The sequence below is a fragment of the Eriocheir sinensis genome, chromosome 29, assembly GCF_024679095.1.
Source record: "Eriocheir sinensis breed Jianghai 21 chromosome 29, ASM2467909v1, whole genome shotgun sequence".
Taxonomy (NCBI): Eukaryota; Metazoa; Arthropoda; class Malacostraca; order Decapoda; family Varunidae; genus Eriocheir; species Eriocheir sinensis.
This window is the reverse complement of record NC_066537.1, coordinates 9,995,185-10,018,498: the sequence shown is the minus strand read 5'-3', so window position 1 is coordinate 10,018,498 and position 23,314 is coordinate 9,995,185. Positions and strand designations below refer to the sequence as shown.

Sequence of the window (23,314 nt, the reverse complement as noted above, 5' to 3'; positions counted from 1 at the left end):
AGGGGGTCAAAGAAAGAGAAAGAAAGAAAGAAGGAAATAAAGTAGATAGAAACAAAGAGAAAAGGACAAAGGGTAGAAAGGAAATGAAGCAACTAAAAGAAAAAAAGTAGAATAAAAAAAGAAAGAGAAAGCAAGAAGGAAAGAAAGTAGATAGACACAAAGAGAAAAGGACGAAGGGTAGAAAGGATAAAGAAAGGAAATGAAGCAACCAAAGGGAAAAAGAAAGTAGAAGAGAAAAAAGAAAGAGACAGCAAGAAGGAAAGAAAGTAGATAGAGACAAAGAGAAGAGAAAGGAAAAAAAAAGTAGGAAAGATGAAGAAAGGAAGAGATATAGAATGAATAACACACACACACACACACACACACACACACACACACACACACACACACACACACAGAAAACTTATTAAAACAAAGCAACTTCACCTTTTCTTTTTGGAGGTCGTGTGTGTGTGTGTGTGTGTGTGTGTGTGTGTGTGTGTGTGTGTGTGTGTGTGCAGGCAAGGTCGTGGATATTGTGTTAGTGGAGTTGCTGCCCTTTGGAGAGAGAGAGAGAGAGAGAGAGAGAGAGAGAGAGAGAGAGAGAGAGAGAGAGAGAGAGAGACTGAGACTGAGACTGCATGGCGGCGTATCTTTGTTCGTGCTCGTAAGATTCGTACCCAAAGTGGAGGAGGAGGAGGAGGAGGAGGAGGAGGAGGAGGAGGAGGAGGCAGGTTGGGTGGAGGAGGAAGAGGAGAAGATGAGAACGGTATAAGAGATGAGGAAAATAGGAATCAGGAAGACCGAGTAGGAAGAAGAAGAAGAAGAGGAGGAGGAGGAGGAGGAGGAGTGAAGCAGGTTGGGTGGAGGAGGAAGAGGACAAGAAGAGGATGAAGTTAAGGAGAGATGAAGAGAAATAGGAATGAGGAAGACCAAAGAAGAAGAGGAGGAGGAGGAAGAGGAGGCAGGTTAGGTGGAGGAGGAAGGGGACAAGAAGAGGATGAATTTAAAGAGAGATGTGAAGGAATGAGGAAGGAATGAGGAAGGAGAGAGAGAGAGAGAGAGAGAGAGAGAGAGAGAGAGAGAGAGAGAGAGAGAGAGAGAGAGAGAGAGAGAGAGATTATACAAGGAAATAATATAATAAAAAATAAGTATGTATAAATATTAAAGATAAGATTAACTGAAGAGGAGGAGGAGGAAGAAGATTGATCAATGCCACAAATCGTAAACAAGTATCAAAGGACAAAAGGAGGAGGAAGAAGAAGAAGAAGATTGAGGAGTTTAAAGAAGAGGATGAAGGACTTTGTGATTAAAGGACAGAAGAGGAGGAGGAAGAGGAAGAGTGAAAAGAAAATTAAAAGGAAAGAAGAAAGGAAGAAAAATGAAGAAGAATGAACAAATGAACAAAAGGAGAAATAATATAGAAAAGATAATCAAGAAGGTGGAACAGGAAAAGAGAAGAAAAGAAGGAGGAGGAGGAGGAGGAGGAAGAGTGAAAAGAAAATTAAAAGGAAAGAAGGAAAAAAAAGAACAAATTAACAAAAGGAGAAATAATATAGAAAAGATAATCAAGAATGTGGAACAGGAAAAGAGAAGAAGAGGAGGAAGAGGAAGAGAATAAAAAAGAAAATGAAAAGAAAAAATAGAAAATTCGCCCAGAAAAATAGATAAAGAAAAGGAAAAGAAATATAATAGAAAATAAATGAAGGAGGTGGAAGAGGAAGAGAGGAGAAGTGAAGGAGGTGGAAGAGGAAGAGTGGAAGAAAGAAAATCAAAGAGAGGTGGAAATTTTGAAACGAACGAAAGGAGAAATAAAAGAAAAAAACAAGGAAGTGGAGTAGGTGGAGGAAAGAAGAAGTGGAGGAGGAGGTGGAGTACTCTGCAGGGCTTCGAAATCCTTTACTGTTATACGTCTCACTCAAGGCTACGGTGGTGGTGGTGGTGGTGGTGGTGGGTGGAGGTTCAGGAACTATTACTGAGCTATCCTGGTACTGGTGGTGGTGGTGGTGGTGGAGGTGCAGGTGGAGGAACTATTAATGAGCTATCCTGGTACTGGTGGTGGTGGTGGAGGTGCAGGTGGAGGAACTATTAATGAGCTATCCTGGTACTGGTGGTGGTGGTGGTTTTTCCTGGAGGTGTTTATGTTCTTGAAGTGAAATGGTGATGAAGGTGTTTGAGGTGGTGGTGCAGGAAGCAATTAGCAGGTGTCGTGATGGTCGTGGTGGTGGTGCAAGTAACATCTTAAGTGGAGGTATTGGAGTTGTTTAATTGTAGTGGAGGTGGATCAGTGGAGGAGGAGGAAGAGGAAGAGGACAACTAGATATTTTTAGAGAAGGAAGAAGAGAAGAAGGAAGAGAACAAAAACAAACAAAGAAGAGAGAAGATTTTTGAGGTCACTTAATGTTATGGGAAGAAGAAGAAGAAGAGGAGGAAGAAGAAGATGAAGGGGAGGTGGGGAGAGGGAAGGAGGTCAATAATGGTACTAATGGTTTGTGTTAAGGGGGAAAGATGTAGATGCTAATTAGTTTCAAGAGGATTAGAAGATGATAGGATGTTCTAATGGGGAGACGAGAAGGAGGAAGATAAGGGGAAGGAGATGGGAAGATGCTGTGAAGTTAATGGGTCTATTTTTGTGTTAATGGGAAAGTTTTGATACCAATGGGTTTGATTTAAATTTAATGGGTCTAATGGTTTGTGTGTTAAGGGGAGGAAAGGTGTAGATAGTAAGGAGTTTAAGGGGATAGAAGATGCTTGTATTTTAGGTTCTTGTGGGGAGATGAGAGGAAAAAGACAAGAGGGAAGATGGGGGGAGTAATGGAAGTAATGGTTTGTATGGGGAGATGATAGCTAAGGGGTTAAGGGGAGGTAAAACAAAAGGATGGAGGTCATTTCTAATGGGGAGACAAAAGGAGGAAGATAGGGGAAGGAGATATAAAGATGCTGTGAAGTTAATGGGTCTTTTTTGTGTTAATGGGAAAGTTTGGATACTAATGGGTTTAAAGAGGATAGGAGTAGCTGAGGGAGAGAAGGGGAAAGATGGGTAGATGATGGTAGCTTATAATGGAACTAATGGTTGATTTGATAATGGGTTAGTTTTGATGCTAATGGGTTTGAAGATGATAGGAGAGGAAAGGGGTAGATAGGGAGGTGGTGTTAGATTGATCGGACTAATGGTTGATGTGATAGGGGTTAGTTTGAATGCTAATGGGTCTCGAGTTGTTTAGAAGATGCATGAAGGGTAGCATCTGAATTTACCCTAACCTACCCTAATCCCTGTCTTGCCTATCAATTGTCTCCCTCACCCTGACCTACCCTAACCTTACCTATCCCCTGACCTACCCAAAGTCTTCCCTTCTTGCCCTATCCTGATCTTATTGCTTCTCTGTCATATGTTACCTCACTTTGCCGGAATCTACCTTGAATATATGTTACCTTACCTTACCCTAACCTACCTTAACTATCCTTACCTTGCCGGAATCTACCTTGAATATATGTTACCTTACCTTACTTTACCCAACTCTTCCCTTTCCGTCTTCATCTTACCTCACCTCACCTTATCTTACCTTTCAATTACCTTTCTTTACCCTATCTTACCCTAACCTACCCCAAATTTGTTACTGACTTTACCCAACCCTTCTCTTTGATTTTTCTGCCCTACTTTCTTACCTTACCTTACCTTTTATTTACCTTTCTTTACCTTACCCTAACCTACCCCTTACCTGACTTGACCCAACACTTCCCTTTCCTTTTTCTGCCTTACTCTCTTACTTCACCTTACCTTACCTTCCTCTGCCTTACCTTTCCCTAACCTCACCTTACCCTAACCTACCTTAATATGTTGCCTTACCTGACTTTAACCCAACTCTTCCCTTTCCCTTTTTCTACCTTATTCTCATATCTCACCCTACCTTCAATTTACCTCCCCGTCCCTTACCTTACCTTTCCTTACCTTTAATTTACCTATATTTACCTGGCCTTACCCAACTCTAGCTTACCTTTTCATCATGTTTACCCACTTAATTAAAAGTTTGCATGGACTGGACGTGGTGTTGACAATGGTGTTGAATGGAGGTGTTGGTGATGATGATGTCGATGATGAAGGTAGTGGTGGTGATGATGTTTTGCAGTTGGTGTTGGTGGTGGTGATGGTGGCGGTGAGGAATGTTGTTGAGGGTGGTGGTGATGATGATGATGGTGATGGTGGTGATGAAAACAGTGGTGGTGATAAGCTTTGTTGTTGTTGATGGTGATAAATGTTGTTGATGATGATAATGGTGTTGAGGGTGGTAGTGATAATGGTGTTGATGGTGGTGATGAAAATGGTAGCAATAGTGGTGATGGTGGTGGTGTTGGCGAAGTCCAGCGGGAAGACACGGCGTTCGGTGGTGGTAGTGGTGGTGGTGGCGACCCGCTCAACCCTCCCCCCCCCCCATCACCCCCTCTCCCCCCCTTACCTTACCTCACCACCACCACCACCACCACCACCACGCCTGAACCCAACAAAACAGGCCCCGTGTGAAGCGTAACGCCCCGCCCCTGAAGAGGAGGAGGATGGGGTAGAGAGGAGGAGGAGGAGGAGGAGATAACCGTGACGCAACCCTTTGATAGTGGTGATAGTGATGGTGGTGGTGGTGGGTACTTGTCCTAATGGTGATGAGGTTACGGTAGTGAGATGGAGGTGATGGTGGTGGGGGGTGGGGGGAGGGGGGCCCTTCAGAAGCATAACAAAGGGGGGTAGAGGGGGGGGCAGTGATCGAAGGAAACTGGTCATGCGCCTTGCCGGGCCTCGGGGTGGTGGTGGTGGTGGTGGCGGCGGTGGTAAAAGCGCTGCACCGTTCCCGAGGCATTCAGTTCCCCTCCTGGAGTCTTGGTGTTGAGACGTGTAGCTGTGCTCTCCTCTTGCCACGCCCCCCTCGCCCCCCCCTTAGCACCATCACCACCGCTACCAGAAACACCACTTCCAGCACCACCACAATGCTGTGCCAGGAAGCCTACGATTACCAGACTTACGCCAACGCCTTAGTGAAGAGTGTGTTGGTGGATAGGTAAGAAAAAGGGGTGAAAAAATATTAATGGAGGTTTTTTCATCACCACCACCACCACCAAGCCAGCCAGCCAGCCATCGATCCCTTACCCCCCCTCCCCCCTCATCCCTCCCAGATTACAAGGCCTCTCTCCCTCCCTCTCCCTCCCTCCCTCTTTCCTCCTCCTCCCCCATTGCATAACCCAAGTTTCCCTACGTTGTAAAATGGGTAGGTGTTGATAGTGGTGGTGGTGGTGTAGCAGTGGAGGTGAATGTGCTTTTGTTGGGGAGATGATTGGGAGTGGAGAGGAGGAGGGAGAGGGGGAAAGGGGAGGAAGGGGGGTGGGGAGTGGGGGAAAGAGAGGAAGGGAAGTGCTTTGTCTTTGGGAAGGGAATTGGAGGGTTGGGGGAAGGAGAAATGGAGATAGAAAGAAGGAAAGGAGAATAGGAAAGAATGGTGGAAGAGGAGGAGGAGCAGGTGGAGGAGCTGATGGTTCTGGAAAGCGAATAAGCAAGCAAGTGGAGAAGGAGGAGGAGGAGGTAGGGGAGGGGAAGGAAACTGATGGAAGAGGACGAGGAGGAGGGAGGAAGAAAGAAAAGATAAGGATAAGAGAAAGAAAGGAAGATAAAGGAGAAAGGTAAAGAAGATTGGGATAAAAGAGAAAGAGAAAGTGAGGTAAAGAAGGATAGAGAAGAAGGAGGAAGGAATATTAGATTGGGATAAGAGAGAGAGAGAGAGAGAGAGAGAGAGAGAGAGAGAGAGTTAAGAAGATATTGTGTGCAGGTGTGTGTGGAGGAGGTAACGGAAGGAGATAATGCAGAAAATTGGTGTGTGGAGGAAGAGGGAGAGGGAGGAGGAGGAAGGGGAGGGAGGAAAGATTTGAGGAGGAAGGAAGGGGGGAGAGAATAGGGGGGGGGGTAATGGAGGTGCAAGAAAACATGGAGAAGTGGAGGAATAAGTGAGGAGGAAAGGGAGGGGGGAAGAAAATTGGAAGGGGAGGAGGAGGAGGTGATGGGAGGGGGAAATGGAAATGGAGGAGGGAGAAGAAGGGGGGATTGGGGGGTGCTCCGTCCCACTTCTCATTGACCACGTAAGCCAACTCTCTCTCTCTCTAACCATGTAAAGAGCAAGAGTTAGACAAGTTTCAAACAAGTATGGAAGAGAGAGAGGGGGAGGGGGAGGGAGAGAGGGAAGGAAGGTCAGAGAGAGAGAGAGAGAGAGAGAGAAGCAGTGAAATATTTGGTGTAGAATCCGTAGAGTTTTCGTCGCTCTTTATTCTCTCGTAAGACCTTGGTCTCCCATTTTCTCTCAGCTGATTTTCTCTCTCTCATAGTTGCTTTCTGTTTTGTCCTCGCCCTTATTCTCTCTCTCTCTCTCATATCACCACTTTGACCTTATTAAGCAAGTGTTTATCTGACTCCTAAAAGTGTGTGTGTGTGCAATGACTATTTTTAAACGTGTGTGTGTGTGTGTGTGAGAGAGAGAGAGAGAGAGAGAGAGAGAACGCCCTAGCAACAACAGCTGATACCCTAGACCCGGGATGATTCACAGGCTCTCTCTCTCTGTTGCATCCTGTGAGTTTAGATAAGAAGCAACGGAAGTAAAGTACACACACACACACACACACACACACACACACACACACACACACACACACACACACACACACACACACACACACACACTTGTACCAGACACGTGTGCTCAGAGTTCTTGGAAAGGTGTGTCAGTTAGTTAGTCAGTCAGCCAGGTGTTATGATTTACCTGTACGGGGCTTAATTAACATAACTCTTGCTTTGGCTGGTTTGGTTGTGTGTGTGTGTGTGTGTGTTGGGATGAAACTGGTTAAGTAATAGGTTAGTGTGTTTGTGTGTATGTGTTAGTAGATCTGTGTTTGTGTGTGTGTGTGTGTGTTAGTAGATCTGTGTTAGTAGGAACAGTTTAGTGTTTATATATGTGTTAAAATAAAAATAAAAAATAATGTGTTTGGATGTGTGTTAGTAGTTCAGTGTGTGTTAGTAGATATGTGAGTGTGTGTGGGTGTGTTAGTACTAGTAGTAATTATGACTAAGTATGTGTTAAAATGTAAGTTCATAGTAAGTTTGTATGCCTGTTAGTAGTAGTTTAGTGTGTGTTAGTAGGTGTGTGTATGTGTGTCAGTAGTTATGATTGTGTATGTGTTAAAATGTAAGTTAATGGTGTGTGTGTATTTGTAGTGGGAATAGTTTAGTGTTTATTTTTATTTGTATGTGTATGTGTCTTCTGTAAATTATCTCATATGTGTTATCAGATCACATTTTTACACAGTTACATATATTCCCTCGTGCATATATTCATTCTATTTATATTCCTCACCCGTTTAGTCACCCACGAATTGATTCATTGTCTATATTTACGCACCTTTATTTTTTTGTCTCCTTATATAGTTTTCCCAATGATCAAATGCTTTCGCTGATTTGCATGTTTATATTTAGGGTTGCTATTTATATCCTCCTCGTCTGATTATCCATATACTCAGTGACCTATATTTGTGTCTTTTTCTTGTCCTATGATTTTATTTTCACTAGTTAATGTATTTATAGATATATTTTTATTTATTTATTTGTTTATTTATTGTTGATGGCACTGGTATGATATTTTAGGCTCGTCACCCCTTCCAAAAACCATGAAGAGTGGAGAGAGAATATCATAGTTTTATTATTATTTTTTTGATATTTTCTAACCATTATTTTCAATCTTTTTACCTTTTTAATTAATTTTTTTCATTGATTGCTTTTTTCATCTTTTTCTAACCTATTATTTATTGTTTTATTATTTATTTATTTTTACCCTTCACTCATTCTCTCTTACTCTAACCCTTTCTGTACCTCCCGACATCAGCTAACGTACCCTTCCACACCCGTATCTTTCCAGTATCTTATCTAACTTATCTCTGTTTTCTTTGCAGCGCCTCTACCGCCAGCACCGTAGCCATTGACAACAAGATCGAGCAAGCTATGGTGAGTGTTGCCGTGTGTGTGTGTGTGTGTGTGTGTGTGTGTGTGTGTGTGTGTGTGTGTGAAAAGAATGAGGAGAAAAAAAAAAGTTAAAGAGAGAAAGAGGAGAGGAGATAAAGGAGAGGAGACTGTTGCCATGTGTGTGTGTGTGTGTGTGTGTGTGTGTGTGTGTGTGTGTGTGTGTGTGTGTGTGTGTGTGTGTGGCAAGATTCAGGCAGTTTCACAATATCCATTTTTTTCCTCAGCTAATGGCATTCCTTAAACGTGTGTGTGTGTCTGTGTGTTTGTGAGGTCAATGATGCTGGGAGGGGGAGGATGTCTGTGTGGCGTCAGGGAGGCTGTGAGTGCGTCTGTGTTACAGTATCTCTTCATTTGCTGACGTCACAAGCATCATCTGGGAGGCTGCTGACGTCACTTCTGTTCTTCATCTCGCTAGGCTCGTGTGTCGGGGTCAAGCCTTTTTATCATTAGTGTTTTTTTCTTTGTGTGTGTTTGTTTGGGTGTCGTTATATGTTCGTTAGTCCTTAAGTGTGTGTTTGTTTCTGGGGTGGGTAAGATTTTTTTTTATTGAATTATTTTTACTTTTTTTGTCATGTTTGTTAATCCTTTATTGTGTGTGTGTGTATGAGGGGCGATATTTTTTTATTTTTTTATTTTTTTATGCTCCTTAATCCTTCCATATGCGTCTGTGTTTTCAATGTTCGTGTGAAACTAAGAGGGGAGAGAGAGAAAAGTTAAGATAAGGACAGTATTAAAAAGAGGGAAAGAGGAGAGAGAAGAATAGGAGATGAGGGGAGAAGGTGTATGGAGGGATGAAAGAAAGAGGAGGGAAATGTTAAGATGAGGGAATTATGAGAGAAGAAAAGGTGAGATAGAAAAGAGAAGAGTTAAGAGGTGTGTGTGTGTGTGTTTATCTAAGATGTTGTGGTCATTGCTATGTTTAGAATTTATCATAAAGCATTGCCTGATAAGGAGAGAGCGACTTTGAATTCCTTATCATTATCATTAATATTATCATTATTATTACTACTACTACTACTACTACTACTACTACTACAACTACTATTTTAACAAGGGCTACTATTGACATCATCCTTCTATTAATTAAAGCTGAGAAGGCGTTATAAGTAGTAGTAGTAGTAGTAGTAGTAGTAGTAGTAGTAGTCACATAGGAGCAGCAGGGAAGCAAAATGACGTCACTCCTTCAATCATTACGTCACTTATAGTCATGACGTCACTGGGATTTTAAAGGGAAACTCATCTATTTGTCAAAGGTTAGGCAGTGAGTTGTTGGTTTGTGTCGGCCGCTGGAGGGCGCGTGGAGGGCAGGGCGGAGTGGTGCAACATGTAAATATAGCAACACTAGTGGTTAACAGGATGATAAGATAAAGAAGAGATAATAGTGGAAGAAATTAGTCACGAGGAGAAGAAATTTGTGTTATAAGATAAATGAAGAAGAAACTAGTGACATTAAGAATAAGAAGAGTAGATATCGACGACGAAATGAGAGTTACGAGAAGATAACGAAGAGAAGATGATTGTACTGTGATTTTCAGAGTTAGAAATAGAAAAAATACAACTAATACAAATTATAAAAAGAAGAATAGTAAAGAGAAAGCAGACAAAACAAGGAGGAGGTGGAAATCGAATAAGAAGGAGGAGAAGAGGACGCCAAAAATAGAAACATTACCACCACCACTATAAATAACAACGAAGAAAGCAGAGAAGATAAGGATATGGAAGTGGAAGAAGAAGAAGAGGAGGAGAGGATGTTGTGTGGTAGTAGTAGTAGTAGTAGTAGTAGCGGCGTTAAAATAATTCAGTGACCCATTAAAAGTCGGGGAGGGCGGACACGCGTCAAAACAGAAACTGGTAAAATCTTGTTCGGAAGTGGAGAGGTCAGGGAGGGGGGGGGATGAGGGAGGGAGGGAAGGGGGGAAGGTTAAGTGGGTTGTATTTTAGAGAACGGGAAGGCAAGGCAAGGGAAGGGAGAGGGTGGGGGGTTAAAGAGAGAAAATGGGAAAAGGAAGAGAATGAGGGAAAGTGGAGGAATTTTGGAGAATTGAGAATAGGTTGACGGGAAGGAAAGAAGGAGGTGGAAGAAGAAATGGAAAGGAGGAGGAGGAATAATTTTAGAGAGAAGTAGATAGAGGAAGAGAAAGAAAGGAAAGGGAAAGGGAGAAGGAGGTTAAGGGAAGGGAATGAAAGAAAAGGAAAAAGAGGAAGGGATTTTAAGAGAGAGGAAGAAGGGAAAGTGGGGATGAATGGGGAAGAGACGATGATTTTTTAAGAGAGGAATAAAGAAAAGAAGAAAAGAAAGAAGGAATGAATAGAGAAATGAGGCGTAGTTCAGCAAGGGGAAGAGAGGGGAGAAGTGGGGATGAAGAAAGAGGGGAGGAGGAGGAAGAGAGGGGGGAAGAAGGAAGTGATATCAAATACACAGGTAGAGTGAGTGTTGGCTTAGCGACAGGTAACTGATACACCTGTCCTCTCTCTCTCTCTCTCTCTCTCTCTCTCTCTCTCTCTCTCTCTCTCTCTCTCTCCTCGAAATGGCGGTCAACACTGCGACGCCATCTTGACAATATTGAAAGGAAGGGGGGGGAGGGGGAGGAGGGGGGGGAGGAAATGAGTCAGAGAGAGGAGGAGGAGGAAGGGGAGGGGAGGGGAATTAGAGGACAAGGAAGGAAGGGAGGAGGCAAAGGGGAGGGGAATTAGAGGACAAGGAAGGAAGGGAGGAGGCAAAGGGGAGGAGAGGAGTACAAAAAATTAAAAGAAGAGAAATGAGGAGGAGAAAGAAGAAGAAGAGGAGGAGGAGGAGGGGAAGTGCCAAGTGTGCCAACCAGGATATGACCCGTGAAAGGAGGAGAAAAAAGAGGGAGAAGAAGAAGGAGGAGGAGGAGGAATGGAATAATTAGAGAAAGAAATATATGGGAGTGCAGTAGACCAATATATCTCTTTCCTCCTCCTCCTCCTCCTCCTCCTCATTCTCTTTCTATATATGGTGATGAGGGTGAGTGGAGGAGAAGGAGGAGGAGGAGGAGAGAGGGAGAATAATAGGTCAGGGTTGGATACACTATATCACAACCACCACTACCACCACCACCACCACTACCACCACCACCAACAACAACAATAACAACACCATCACTATTGTTCTGTGATGATGGAAGAGATAGAAAGAGAAGAAAGGTGAATGAAGGAGGAAGAAGAGGAGGAGGAGAGAAGAGGAGAGAAGAGAAACATATATAGAAGCATAATTGGAGGAGGAGGAAAATATAGCACGAAGGGAGGTAAACAAAAAAAAGAGGGAGAGAATTCAGGTAAATGGAGGAAACGTGTGTGGAGAGAGAGAGAGAGAGAGAGAGAGAGAGAGAGAGAGAGAGACGGGACTGGCAGACAGCATGGCGCCTTCTCTCTCCCTCCCTCCCCCAAATGTATCACCTGCGTATACCTGCCTCCTCCTCCTCCTCCCCTCCGGCGTTTTGTGGTGGGGAAGAGTGGGGAAGGTTCTCGGAAATGCTCTCCTCCTCCTCCTCCTCCTCCTCCTCCTCCTCCTATTTCTTCCTGTCCTTCTTCCCTGTATCCTCCCTGTTCTCCTTTATCTGCAACCTCCTCCATGTCTTCCTTCTCCTCCTCCTCCTCCTCCTATTTCTTCCTGTCCTTCTTCCCTGTATCCTCCCTGTTCTCCTTTATCTGCAACCTCCTCCATGTCTTCCTTCTCCTCCTCCTCCTCCTCCTCCTCCTCCCCCCCAACAATTATGAAGGTGTGTGTGGGATTCAGTTGTGCCCTTGTCCTTAACGCCTCCTCCTCCTCCTCCTCCTCCAGTCTTCACCGGATTAGTCTTTTTTTTTTTTCCGCGTCATAGCTGTAGTTTCGTCTTCCTCCTCGTTCATCTCTGTCTAGACGTTTCTTTTTTTTTTTCTTCCTTGGTCTCGTGTTATACTATAGTTATACCTCCCCTTCCTCCCTCCTCCTCCTCCTCCTCCTCCTCCTCCCTTCCTGAATGTGTGTCAAGGATAAGGAGACTTGCACGTAGCTAACTGCAGGTACTCCTTCCCCTCCTCCTCCTCCTCCTCCTCTAATTACTACCTGTTATCCTTCTCATCCTTTATATTATTTTCATCTTTACGTCTTATCATCCTCCTCCTCCTCCTCCTCCTCCTCCTCTTATTCTTGCCCCTACCTCCCCATCATTGCCTCATAGTTCAGAGGAGGAAGAGAAGGAGGGGAGGTACTTACGCATTGCTGTGAAGGAGGAGGAGGAGGAGGCGTGTCGTAAGTCGGACCTTGAGACATTGGGAGGAGGAGGAGGTAATAATTGTCTTCCGTAATAGAGGGAGGAGGAGGAGGGGAGGAGAGGAGAGAAGGGGCAGACATGTAAGATAGCGGATTTTCTCCTCTTCCTCCTCCTCCTCTTCCTCCTCCTCCTCTTCTTCCTCTTCTTCTTTTCTTATCCTTGGTCCTCCTCCTACTTCTTTTTTTATCATTTTCCCACTTTATTTTTCCTCCATCTTTCTTTTCCTTCTCTTTTCTTTCATTTTATCATCTTTCTTTTCCGCATCATCTTCTCTTTCTTCCATTTTGCCTTTCTCTTCTTCCTCTTCTCTTTTTTTTCCTCATCTCTTTTTTCCATTTTGCTTTCTTTCTCTTCCTCTTCTCTTTCTTTTCCTCCTCATCTCTTTCTTCCCTTTTGCTTTCTTTCTCTTCCTCTTCTCTTTCTTTTCCTCCTCCTCATCTCTTTCTTCCCTTTTGCTTTCTTTCTCTTCCTCTTCTCTTTCTTTTCCTCCTCCTCATCTCTTTCTTTCCTTGCTTCTTCATCATCATTCTGTCTTCCTCCTCCTCCTCCTCCTCTTCCTCCATCACACAAGCTTAACCCAAAGAAAAAATATTCAAATACCAACAAAAAAAAAGTGAAAACGTGAGTGAACAGCAACAAAAGAAAATAGGCTAACACCCGCTTAAAATAGCTCAGTAGAAAACGGGAACTCATACTGAAAACGTGAAATGCAGAGTCAGAGAAGATTGAGCAAGGAAGGGGAGGGGAGGGGGAAGGGGGAGAGGGGAACACGAAAGGGGAAGGGGTAAGGAAGAGGAAGAAGTGAGGGAAGGGAAGGGGATGATAGAGGAGGAAGGGGAAGGGGAGGAGGGAAGGGGTTCATTTTAAGAGTGGACCAAGTAACTTTTTTGTGGTTTTGGGGAAGGTTATGGGTGAGTGAGGGGAGGAAGGGGAAGGGATGGGGAGGAGGGGAAGGGTGGGGCTAGGGAGGAGAAATCTAGGTGGGGATGTGAAGGGGAAAGTGAGTGATATATTGAGGTAGTAGTAGTAGTAGTAGTAGTAGTGGTGGTGGTGGTGGTAGTAGAAGTAGTGTTTCTATTAATTTATTTTCTTATTATTTTCATTCTGGTTGTTATGGAAATATGTAAAGACGAAAACATGAATAGAATAAATACAGTAAAATAGATAAAGAGGATAAATACGATAAAACATAAATACAATAACAGATAAAGAGTAAATAAAATGAAATTGATAATGAGAATAAAGAAAATGAAATAGATAATAAGAATGAATACAAAAAAAATAAATGAAAATAACAAATTCAACAAAATATATTAAAAAAAATAATAAATGCAGAAGAGGGAAAGAGACAGAAAAGAGGAAAATAATAAGAAGAGAGCGAAGGGAAGAAAAGAGAAACGAAAGGGAATGAAAGGGAGAGACGAGAAAACCAAAAAAAAAAAAAAAAATAGGCAACATCATCAACAACAAGAGAATTTATAACCCGCTAGACTCATTAGACAAACATTAAACGGATGGCGTAATGGAGGCAGGCGTGACGGTAATGGTGATGATGGTGGTGGTGGTGGTGGTGGTGGTGGTGATGCACGTGGCAAGGTTATATCACCACGCCTTCATCATCATCATCATCATCATCATTACGGTACTTTAATTGGTGATGATGATGATGATGATGGTGATGAAGATTAGTAGATTGAGTTCATAAGTAAAGAAAGAAAAAAAGTTGATATTTCTAAAGTTAAAAGCTCTAAATAATAATAATAATAATAATGATAATAATAATAAAAAGCAGTATTTATCATTATTTTTCTTTTTATTTTGTATCTAATTAGTGACTTAAACACCTAATTAACCTTTTTTTTTATTTATACAAGTGAAAAAACAAATAAACAACAGACGATTACCAGAGAGAGAGAGAGAGAGAGAGAGAGAGGGAGGGAGGTGGGAAGAGGGGGAGGGGTAAGTGTGTTTCCAGTCACGTGACAATCAAACGTAAACAAAAGTCAGCTGATATTTCGACCCCGTTAACATGAAATCCCGTTATTCCGTGGACGCAAAAACGGGGCTAACAGGAGGAGGAGGAGGTGGAGAAACAAAGCAAGGAGGAAGTGGATGAGGAGAATTAAGTGGAGTGGAGTGGAGAATTTTAAAGAACAAGGAAGAGGAACGAGAAGTGGAGGAGGAGGTGGAGGGGAGGGCGACAAGCTGTGAATTTTAAAGATGAAAGAATGAAAATGAAGAGGAAGAAGTGGAGGGAGACACGACTTGAATTTTAGAGAGGAAGAGGAAGAGGTGGAGATGAAGAGGAGGAAGAGAAAATGAAGTAAGGTGAAAAGGAGATGAAGAGGAAGAGAAAATGAAGAAATGGAGATGATGAAGGGAAAGGGGAAATTAAGTAAAGAAGAACAGGAGATAAAGAAAGGAAGAGATGAAGAAGATGAAGAGGAGATTAAAAGGGAAAGAAAATGAGGTAAACAGTGATGAAGAAGAGGAATTAAAGGAGATGAAGAGAGAGAAGAGGTGAATGAGTAAAGAAAAAGAGGAAGAATAGAAGAGGAGGAGGAGGAAGAGGAGAAGAAGAAAAAGAAGAGGAGGAGGTTATCAAGAACACGAAATCTAAATACCAGAACAATTTTACCAACAAGAAAAAAATAAAAGGAAGAAAAAACTAAATATAGACGATAAAGAAAAAAAACGAATGCATTGAAGGCCAGAGGGAGGGAGAGAGAGTGGAGAGAAAAAGTGGGAGAGGGAGGGAGAGAGAGCGAGGTCACCCAGAAAGAGGCAGACAGCGTGGTGCCTGTCTGTGTCTGTCTGTGTGTGTGTGTGTCAGTCCTCTTCCTTCCCTCCCTCCCTCCCTATGCCAGCTGTGTTCAGGGAGGGGAAGGAAAGGGAGGAAGGGGAATGGGAGAGGGGAAGAGAAAAGGGAATGGGGAAAATAAGATGAGAAAATAAGAAAGAGAGGGAGGAGGATATTTAGGAGAAAGAAAGGGGAAGGAAAAGAAAGGGAAAGAAGCGAAGAAGAAAGAAAGGGAAGAGAACGAAAAGGGAGAAGGGAGGGATAAGAAGAGAAAGTAAATGAGGAGATAGGGTAGAGAAAGGAAAGGGAATAGAAGAGGAAGAAAGGGGGAAGGAAAGGAAGGGAATAGAAGAAGAAGAAAAGGGGGAAGGAAGGAGATAAAAAATAGAAAAGGAAAGTGAAGAGAATAGATAGGAAGGAAGGAAGGGAATAGGAGAAAACGGAAGGAAAGGGGATATAGAGGTCAGGAAAGGGGAGAGGCGTGAGGGGAAGTCTTCATGGGGATTATGGGAATGGGGAGGAGGAAGAAGATGGGGAGGGGGAGCTTAGGATATAATGAAATGGATACTAGAGGAAAAAAAAAGAGGAAGGGGAGGAGAGGAAGGGGAAATGCGTATAAAGGGGAGAATATGGAATGCAAGGGGATGTGGGGAGGAAGGGGAAGGGGAGGGGAATAGTGGTGATGGTGAAAGTTGGTGGTTTGTAACTCCCCTCCCTTCCCCTCCCCTCTCTTCCCCTCCCCACTCCACCCCTCCCTCTCCCCTCTCTTCCCCACCTATAAGTCAGGGCCACAAGAGCCACGCCACTGCTGAGAGAGAGAGAGAGAGAGAGAGAGAGGGCAGGCCTATGAAAACTAACTTCCTTGCATATTCACTTCACATAACTCTCTCTCTCTCTCTCTCTCTCTCTCTCTCTCTCTCTCTCTCACACACACACACACACACACACACACACACACACACACAACTTCCTTATGTAGATTTTTTTTAACTGTGGTTGCCTAAAGTTTTTAAGAGAAGGTCAAATACCTCTGTATGTGTGTGTGTGTGTGTGTGGCGGAAGAGTTAACGTCCCGTGCACACACATACAGACATACAGACATATACACGTGGTGGTTTTTGCTTCCTGGTAACGCTGCGTGTGTGTGTGTGTGTGTGTGTGTGTGTGTGTGTGTGTGTGTGTGTAGGTCCTTCCACCGTTCAGAAAAGCCTGTGTAGGACTTCCGCCTTCCTCCTCCTCCTCCTCCAGTGCTCCGGTCTTTATTTATATCATTTTCCATTTATATATATTTTTTTAGCTCAGTTTCCTTCATTTTTTCATCCTTATTCTGTTTCGTATTTTACTTCTTATTTTATTTTTATCATATCTCTTTATCCTCCCTTTATCTCAATCTCATCTTTCTCTTACTTTACCTTCACTATCCTCTTCTTTCTTCTCTTCCTTCCCTCTACCTCTTGTCTTTCCTCTTTCTTCTTCCTTCTCTTCCTTCCCTCTACCTCTTGTCTTTCCTCTTTCCTCTTTCTTCTCTTCCTTCCCTCTACCTCTTGTCTTTCCTCTTTCTTCTTTCTTCTCTTCCTTCCCTCTACCTCTTGTCTTTCCTCTTTCTTCTTTCTTCTCTTCCCCCTCACTTGTCTTTCTTCCTTCTTTCTTCTTCTTCCTTCCTCTTCTCTTGTCTTTCCTCTTTCTTCTTCCTTCTCTTCCTTCCCTCTACCTCTTGTCTTTCCTCTTTCTTCTTTCTTCTCTTCCTTCTTCTTTCTTCTTTCTTCCTTCCTACCTTTTTCTTCCTTCTCTTCCTTATCCTGTCATTCATCTGCCTTCCTTATGTAATCCTTTTATGCTTGATTTTTCCTCTTCGTTCCTCCTTTTTTCTTGTTCTGCTTCGTTATCTACCTCTACTTATTCTCTTATTCTTTCTTTTTCTTGTTCTGTTTCTTTCTTCTCATTTTCTTGGTCTTCTTTTTTTATCTTCCTCTTCTTATTCTCTTATTTCTTTTTCCTGCTTTGTCTTCGTCTCATTCTCTTCTTCCTCTTTGATTTCTTCTTTCTACTTTATTCTCCTCTCTTCCTCTTCCTTGTTTTTGTCCCGTTTCCTGTGCTTCCTTGTCCTTGTAACCTCCAAATTGTCCTCTTCCTCTTCTTCCTCTTCTAGTTATCCCTCGCTCTTTCAAGTTCCTCTTATTCCTTTCTCCTCTTAGTTCCCCTTTTCCCTATTCCTCCTTTTTCTCTTCTACTCTTTTTCTTGTTCGTTCATCAAGAGGAGGGAAGGAGGTTGTGGAGTATAGGAGGAGGAGGAGGAGGAGGAAAGAAAGGAAGAAGAGGAGGAGGAGGAGGAATGTGGTTAAGATAACATATTTTACATTCTGTCTACTTCATTATCACCTCCTCCTCCTCCTCCTCTTCGTTTTTTTTTTTCTTCTTCTTCTCCTTCTAGTTCTTCTTTCTTTCTCCTTTTACTCTTGTCTCGTCCTCGTCATCACTTGTTTGGCTCAGAGAGAGATAGAGAGAGAGGAGTACTGGAGGAAAAGAGAAACGGTTCCCTCAGATCCAGCTTCCACCGGTGTGTGTGTGTGTGTGTGTGACGTCAGGGTGGTCGCGTCATCCGGGCAACCAATGGGCGTGCGTGTGTATCGGATGACCTACACACACACACACACACACACACACACACACACACACGAGAGCGTCTCCCGTTGTCAACTGGTTTTCTCTACTTTTTTTTTCCTCCTGTAGTAAAATAAATAAAAGTAAAATGTGAATGAATAATTATCTTTTGAATATTTCTTCAGTAAAATCACCTCCCGTAGTGGTGGTAGTAGTAGTAGTAGTAATAGTAGTAGTAAAGTAAAAGTTATTGTAGTTTTACCATTAGAAAACGTAACAAAGAAAAGAAAATATGTAAAGAATTAGAAAGCGAAACTAAAGAAAATAAAATCAGAACAATTGGAAAATATGAGAAGAGAAAAAGCCAGAACCAGAAAAAGAAAGTAGAGAAGAAAGGAAGAAAAGGAACGTATGAAAAGATAGAGAACAAGGATGAAAAGAAAAACAGCAGTAGTAGTAGTAGTAGTAAGAACAGGAGGTGGAGGGAGGAAGGGGAGGAGTGAATGAGAGGTAGTAGTAGTAGTAATAAAAGTCGTAGTAGTAGTAGTAGTAGTAGTAGTTAGAACAGGAGGTGGAGGGAGGAAGGGGAGGAGTGAATGAGAGGTAGTAGTAGTAGTAATAAAAGTCGTAGTAGTAGTAGTAGTAGTAGTAGTAGTAGTAAGAACATAAGAACAGGAGGTGGAGGGAGGAAGGAAATGAGTAAGTGAATGAGAGAGAGAGAGAGAGAGAGAGAGAGAGAGAGAGAGAGAGAGAGAGAGAGAGAGTAGTAGTAGTAGTAGTAGGAGTAGTAACAGCAGCAGCAGCATTCCAAAAACCAACATCGGAAATGGAGGTGTGGCTCTGGTCTTGGCGGTGATGTAATACTGGAAACAAGGCGAGCAGTGGTAGTGACGCGATGGTGATGACGTGGAGGTGCTGGTGGCCTGGTGGTGGTGGTGGTAGCGGTGGGCAGCGAGATTCCAGCCGGTTCAGGTCGGTTCAACACCTGGCGTTACCTGGAAAATGACGGGGATTGCCTGGAGGCCCGAGGGAGATGTGGGCATGAGGAGGGGTGAGGGGAGGAGGAGGAGGAGGGAGAAAAGAAGAAGGGGAGGTGTAGGAGAGAAGAGAGTTGGAGAAAGGGAAGGACGGAAGAGTGAGATAGGAGAGAAGGGAAGGAGAAAGGAATGGGGTAGAAAGGGAAGGGGAAGAGTTGAATAGGTGACAGGAAATTATGAAAGGAGGAAGGGAAGCAAAAGGTTAAACAAAGAGGAAAGTGAGGAAGGGTATGAGAGAGAGAGAGAGAGAGAGAGAGAGAGAGAGAGAGAGAGATACGCAAAATTTATTCCTCTCATTTCTTTCTCCATTGTATACCTTTTTCCAAACCGTTACTTAACTATACTACCCTTTGATCCCTTCCCTCCTCCTCCTCCTCCTCCTCCTTTATCCCTTCCTATCCTGATAACGTAAGATAAGATAAAAGGACAACTCACCTATTTTTCTTCTCTCTCTCTCTCTCTCTCTCTTATAAATCACCCTTTCTTACTTATTTTTAACCTTCCCCTCTCACCCTGTTTGCTACACGCTCTAGTTCACACGCCAACACACACACACACACACACACACACACACACACACACACACACACACACACACACACACACGTCTTAGCCCCCCTTTTCTCTGTCTCATTTCCTTTTCTTCTCCTCTTTTTCCCTCTTTTACTACTTTCCTTATTTTTACTTGTTTCTCTTCTCTTTCTCTTCCTCCTCCTCCTCTTCGTTTGTTTCCTTCTTTTCTCCTCCTCCTGACTTCTTTTTTTCCTCTATGCCTCCGTCCTTACCTTCACTTTCCCTTTTTTTTTCCTCCTCCTCCTCCTCCTCCTCTTCATCCTCCTTTCTTCTCTCGTCTTCTTTCCTTCTCCTCCTTTACTCTCGTTCATGTTTCTCCTTGCCTTATGCCTCTCTCCCCTACTCTCTCTTCTCTCCCCTCCTTCCTCCTCCTCTTCCTCTCCTCCCCTCTTCTCCTTCACCCTCACCTCCTTCCCTTCCCACGCTAGTCGACTCCACCCTTCCTTCCCTTCATCCTCTGTTTTTCTCCTTCCCTCTTCCTCTTCCTCCCTTGCTTCCTTCCTCTTTCTCCTCTATTTACTTAACCTCCATTTTTATCTTTCCTTCTCCCTCCTCTATATTTATCTCAGCTTCTGTTCTTTGTTCTCATTCTACTCTCCAACCTTTCCTCCTCTTCCTCCTCCTCCTCCTCGTCGCTCTCACACGTTTGTCCTATTCTACCCTGTCACCTTGCCGCATGCACCCTCCTCCTCTTCCTCCTCCTCCTCTTCCTCCTCCTCTTCCCCATCCATGTCCCTGCCACGTGAACCTCCCTCCTCCTCCTCCTCCTCCTCCTTTCTACGTATACAAATTCTGCTCTATACAAATCTTGCCAAAAGGAGGAGGAGGAGGAGGGAGAGAAGAGCAAGTGTGAGCATGGTGAGGAAGGGGAGGAGAGATGGGAGGCAAAGAAGAAATGAAAGCAAGGGAGTATTTTAAGATCGTTATTTATATTCCCGTTTTCTATTTAATCATTATCCTTTTTTTTTTTTTCCTCCTTTTCCTCTTAATCCTTGTCTTCATCTCTTCTTCTTTATCACCATTATCTTTGTCTTCCTTTTCTTCTTAATCAGTATCTTTATGTTTTCTTCATCTTTTCCTTCTTCATCTTATTCTTCGTAATCGTCGTCTCTCCCTTAATTTTCTTTTGTATTTTCATTATCTTTCTCCTCATTCTCTTTGTCTCGTTCATTATCTTTATCTTTCTCCTCATTCTCTTTGTCTCATTCATTATCTTTATCTTTCTCCTCATTCTCTTTGTCTCATTCATTATCTTTATCTTCATCACCTTTCATTTTCTTTTTCATCTATTTTTTTTTTAGTCTTTTCCTCATTTCCTCTTATTCCTTCTACTTTCTCATTCATTTTCATTCTAATCCTTTCCTTTTCATCTCTTTCTTTTACTTTCTCATCCTTTTTCATTCTATTCATTTCCTTTTCATCTCTTTCTTTTCATTTTTCATTATATTCATCACTACCATCTTTCACGTTCTCCTCCTCCTCCTCCTCCTCCTCCTCCTCCTCCTCCTCCTCCTCCTCCTCCTCCTCCTCCCCCTCTTATCTTTCTCCCCAGTACAGATCCTTAGAGTAGATTAGTGTACAGAAAAGTAGGTAACCTCATTCTACGTAAAAAGGGGTTTGTTTCGGTTATCTCCTCCTCTTCCTCCTCCTCCTCCTCGTTCACTTGACAACAGTTGGATAAGGCGCGTCTCTCTCTCTCTCTCTCTCTCTCTCTCTCTCTCTCTGATGGTGTTGTTATTTTAAATGTGTGAAGGTTTATTAGTCAACTAGAAAAGGTCACACACACACACACACACACACACAGAACTAGTCACCACCAGCACCACACCCACACTCGTAGCTTGGGGAAGGGGATGGGGAAGGGGGGGAAGAAGGGGATGGGCGAGGCAAATGTCACTGGCCTACAAACGCCCCGCTTGTCCCCAACTGCGCGTGTCCTCCCCACCTTCCCTGGCAGCAAAGAAGGGCCTTGGAGGGGAGTCTTGAGGCGTGAGGGATGCAAGCTGTCACAGATAGGAGATAAGGGGATGTTTGGGGAGGAGTTGAGGAAGGGGTGGGGAAGCCTTGACCTGCTCCTCCTCCTGCTTAAGTCTCACTCACGATGTTGTTGTGGAAAAAGAGGAGGAGGAGATGGAGGTGGAATAATTATAGGACAAGGGTTTAAAGAGAGGAGGAGGAGGAGGAGAAAGGGTCAAGTGGCAAGATAGGTAATTGGGGAGGAAGGGGAACGATGGGGAAGAATGGGGAGGAGGAGGGGACTAAGAAGATGTTTAAAGAGAGGGGGAGAGGGAGGAGAGGTATGCTGGTTGGGGAGGAAAGTGCTGATGGGGAAGAGGTTGTGGAGGAGGAGGAGGAGGAGGAGGTGGGGAGGACCGCACGTGACATAGGCGTGAAAACTACATGTGACTTGTGAGTGTTGGGGAGGAAGAGGAAGAGGAGGAGGAGGTGGTTAAGGGCTAAAGAGGAGGAGGATAATTGAAGACATGACGAATCGTGGAATAAGGAAAAGAAAGAAGAAGAAGAGGAGGAGAAAGAAGAAGCAAGGAGGTAAGCAACGAAGAGGGGAAGAGGACATGAATAAAAAAAGAAGTAAAATGAAGGACAAGGAGGAGGAGGAGGAGAAAGAGAAGAGTGACAGGATGGAGGAGAAAGAAGAGGGATAAGAAGAGGAATGAGGACGAGGACAAGCGATAAACGGACAAAGAAAGATGAGCAAAGAAGAAATAGAAGAAAAAAAAGTCGAAGAAGAAACGAAAACGAATGAAAAAAATATATAAAGCAGGAAAAAGAAATAATAAGAGAATAAGAAGAGGAATAAGAAAATTAAGACAAAGAAAAGAGGAGGAAGAAAAGAAAATAAAACGAAAAAAATATAAAAGAAAACACCAGAAAAGAATAACGTAGCAGTAACAGTAAAAAAAATATATAAAACAGGAATAACAGGGAAAAGAAAACAACAATAAAAACAGTAGAGAACAAACAGGGAGAAGAAAGTTTAAGAGAGCAAAGAGCGAGGGTGATAAAAGGTAGAGAAAGGAGGGTGTGACAGGGAGAAGATAATGGGTAAGGAGACAGGGAGAAAGGAAGGGTGAAGAAGAGGGAGAAGATAATGGGTGAGGAGACAGGGAGAAGGGAAGGGTGAAGCTAAGGGAGGATAAAGGTGAAGAATGAAGGGTAAGGGAGACAAGGATTAAAGGGTGGAGGGTGAAACAGGAAGGGTAAGAAGGAAGGGTAAACAAGGTGAAGGAGGAGGAGGAAAGGGTAAAGGGTGAAGAATCAGGGAGGAGGAGGAATGGAGAGAAAAAAGGGGGTAGAGAGGAAGGGTAAGAAAGGGTTAAAGAAGGTGAAGGAGGAAGGGACGGAGAGGGAGAGAAGGAGGAAAGGGTAAAGGGTGGAGAGAATCAGGGAGGAGGAGGAGGAGGAGGAATGGGGGTAAGGGAGAGAAAGAGGGGGGAGGGAGTGACTCATAAGACAACAGACTCAACTTGTGCCCAGAAAGTTAAGAGGAGGAGGAGGAGGAAGAGGAGGAGGAGGAGCAAGAAATCGGGATAGAGCAGACAGCCTGGCGCGTGGAGACAGTAGGAAGAGGAGGAGGAGGGAGGAGGAAGAAGAGGAGGAGGAGGAGGGAGGTAGTAGTGGTTCTAAGAGTTTATAATTATGTTTCTTCCTCTCTCTCTCTCTCTCTCTCTCTCTCTCTCTCTCATTTTGTCACCCACTAAGTAGTTTCGTTTCACCTCCTTATGTCTCCTCCTCCTCCTTCTTCTTCTTCTTCTTCTTCTTCTTCCTCCTCTTCCTCTTCCTCTTCCTCCTGGCTGCTACAAGTACTATTTTCGAGTGCAGTGGAAGAGGAAGAGGAGGAGAAGGAGGAGGAGGAGGAGGAGGAGGAGGGGGAGGGAATCAAATGGTGACCTACATATGTTTCTAGGAGTTAGTCTACACACACACACACACACACACACACACACACACACACACACACACACACACACACACATTGGTTGAGTCA

General features: G+C 43.5%; 1 protein-coding gene across 1 annotated transcript in view; it reads left to right on the top strand.

The window, feature by feature from the left end:
• LOC127005025 (TSC22 domain family protein 1-like) overlaps window positions 1-23,314 on the top strand; it is a 105,536-nt gene that overhangs the window by 75,758 nt on the left and 6,464 nt on the right. The window contains exon 2 of the mRNA XM_050873473.1: window positions 7,951-8,002. Coding sequence (XP_050729430.1) covers window positions 7,951-8,002 — 52 coding nt within the window. The remainder of the gene's footprint in view (window positions 1-7,950; window positions 8,003-23,314) is intronic.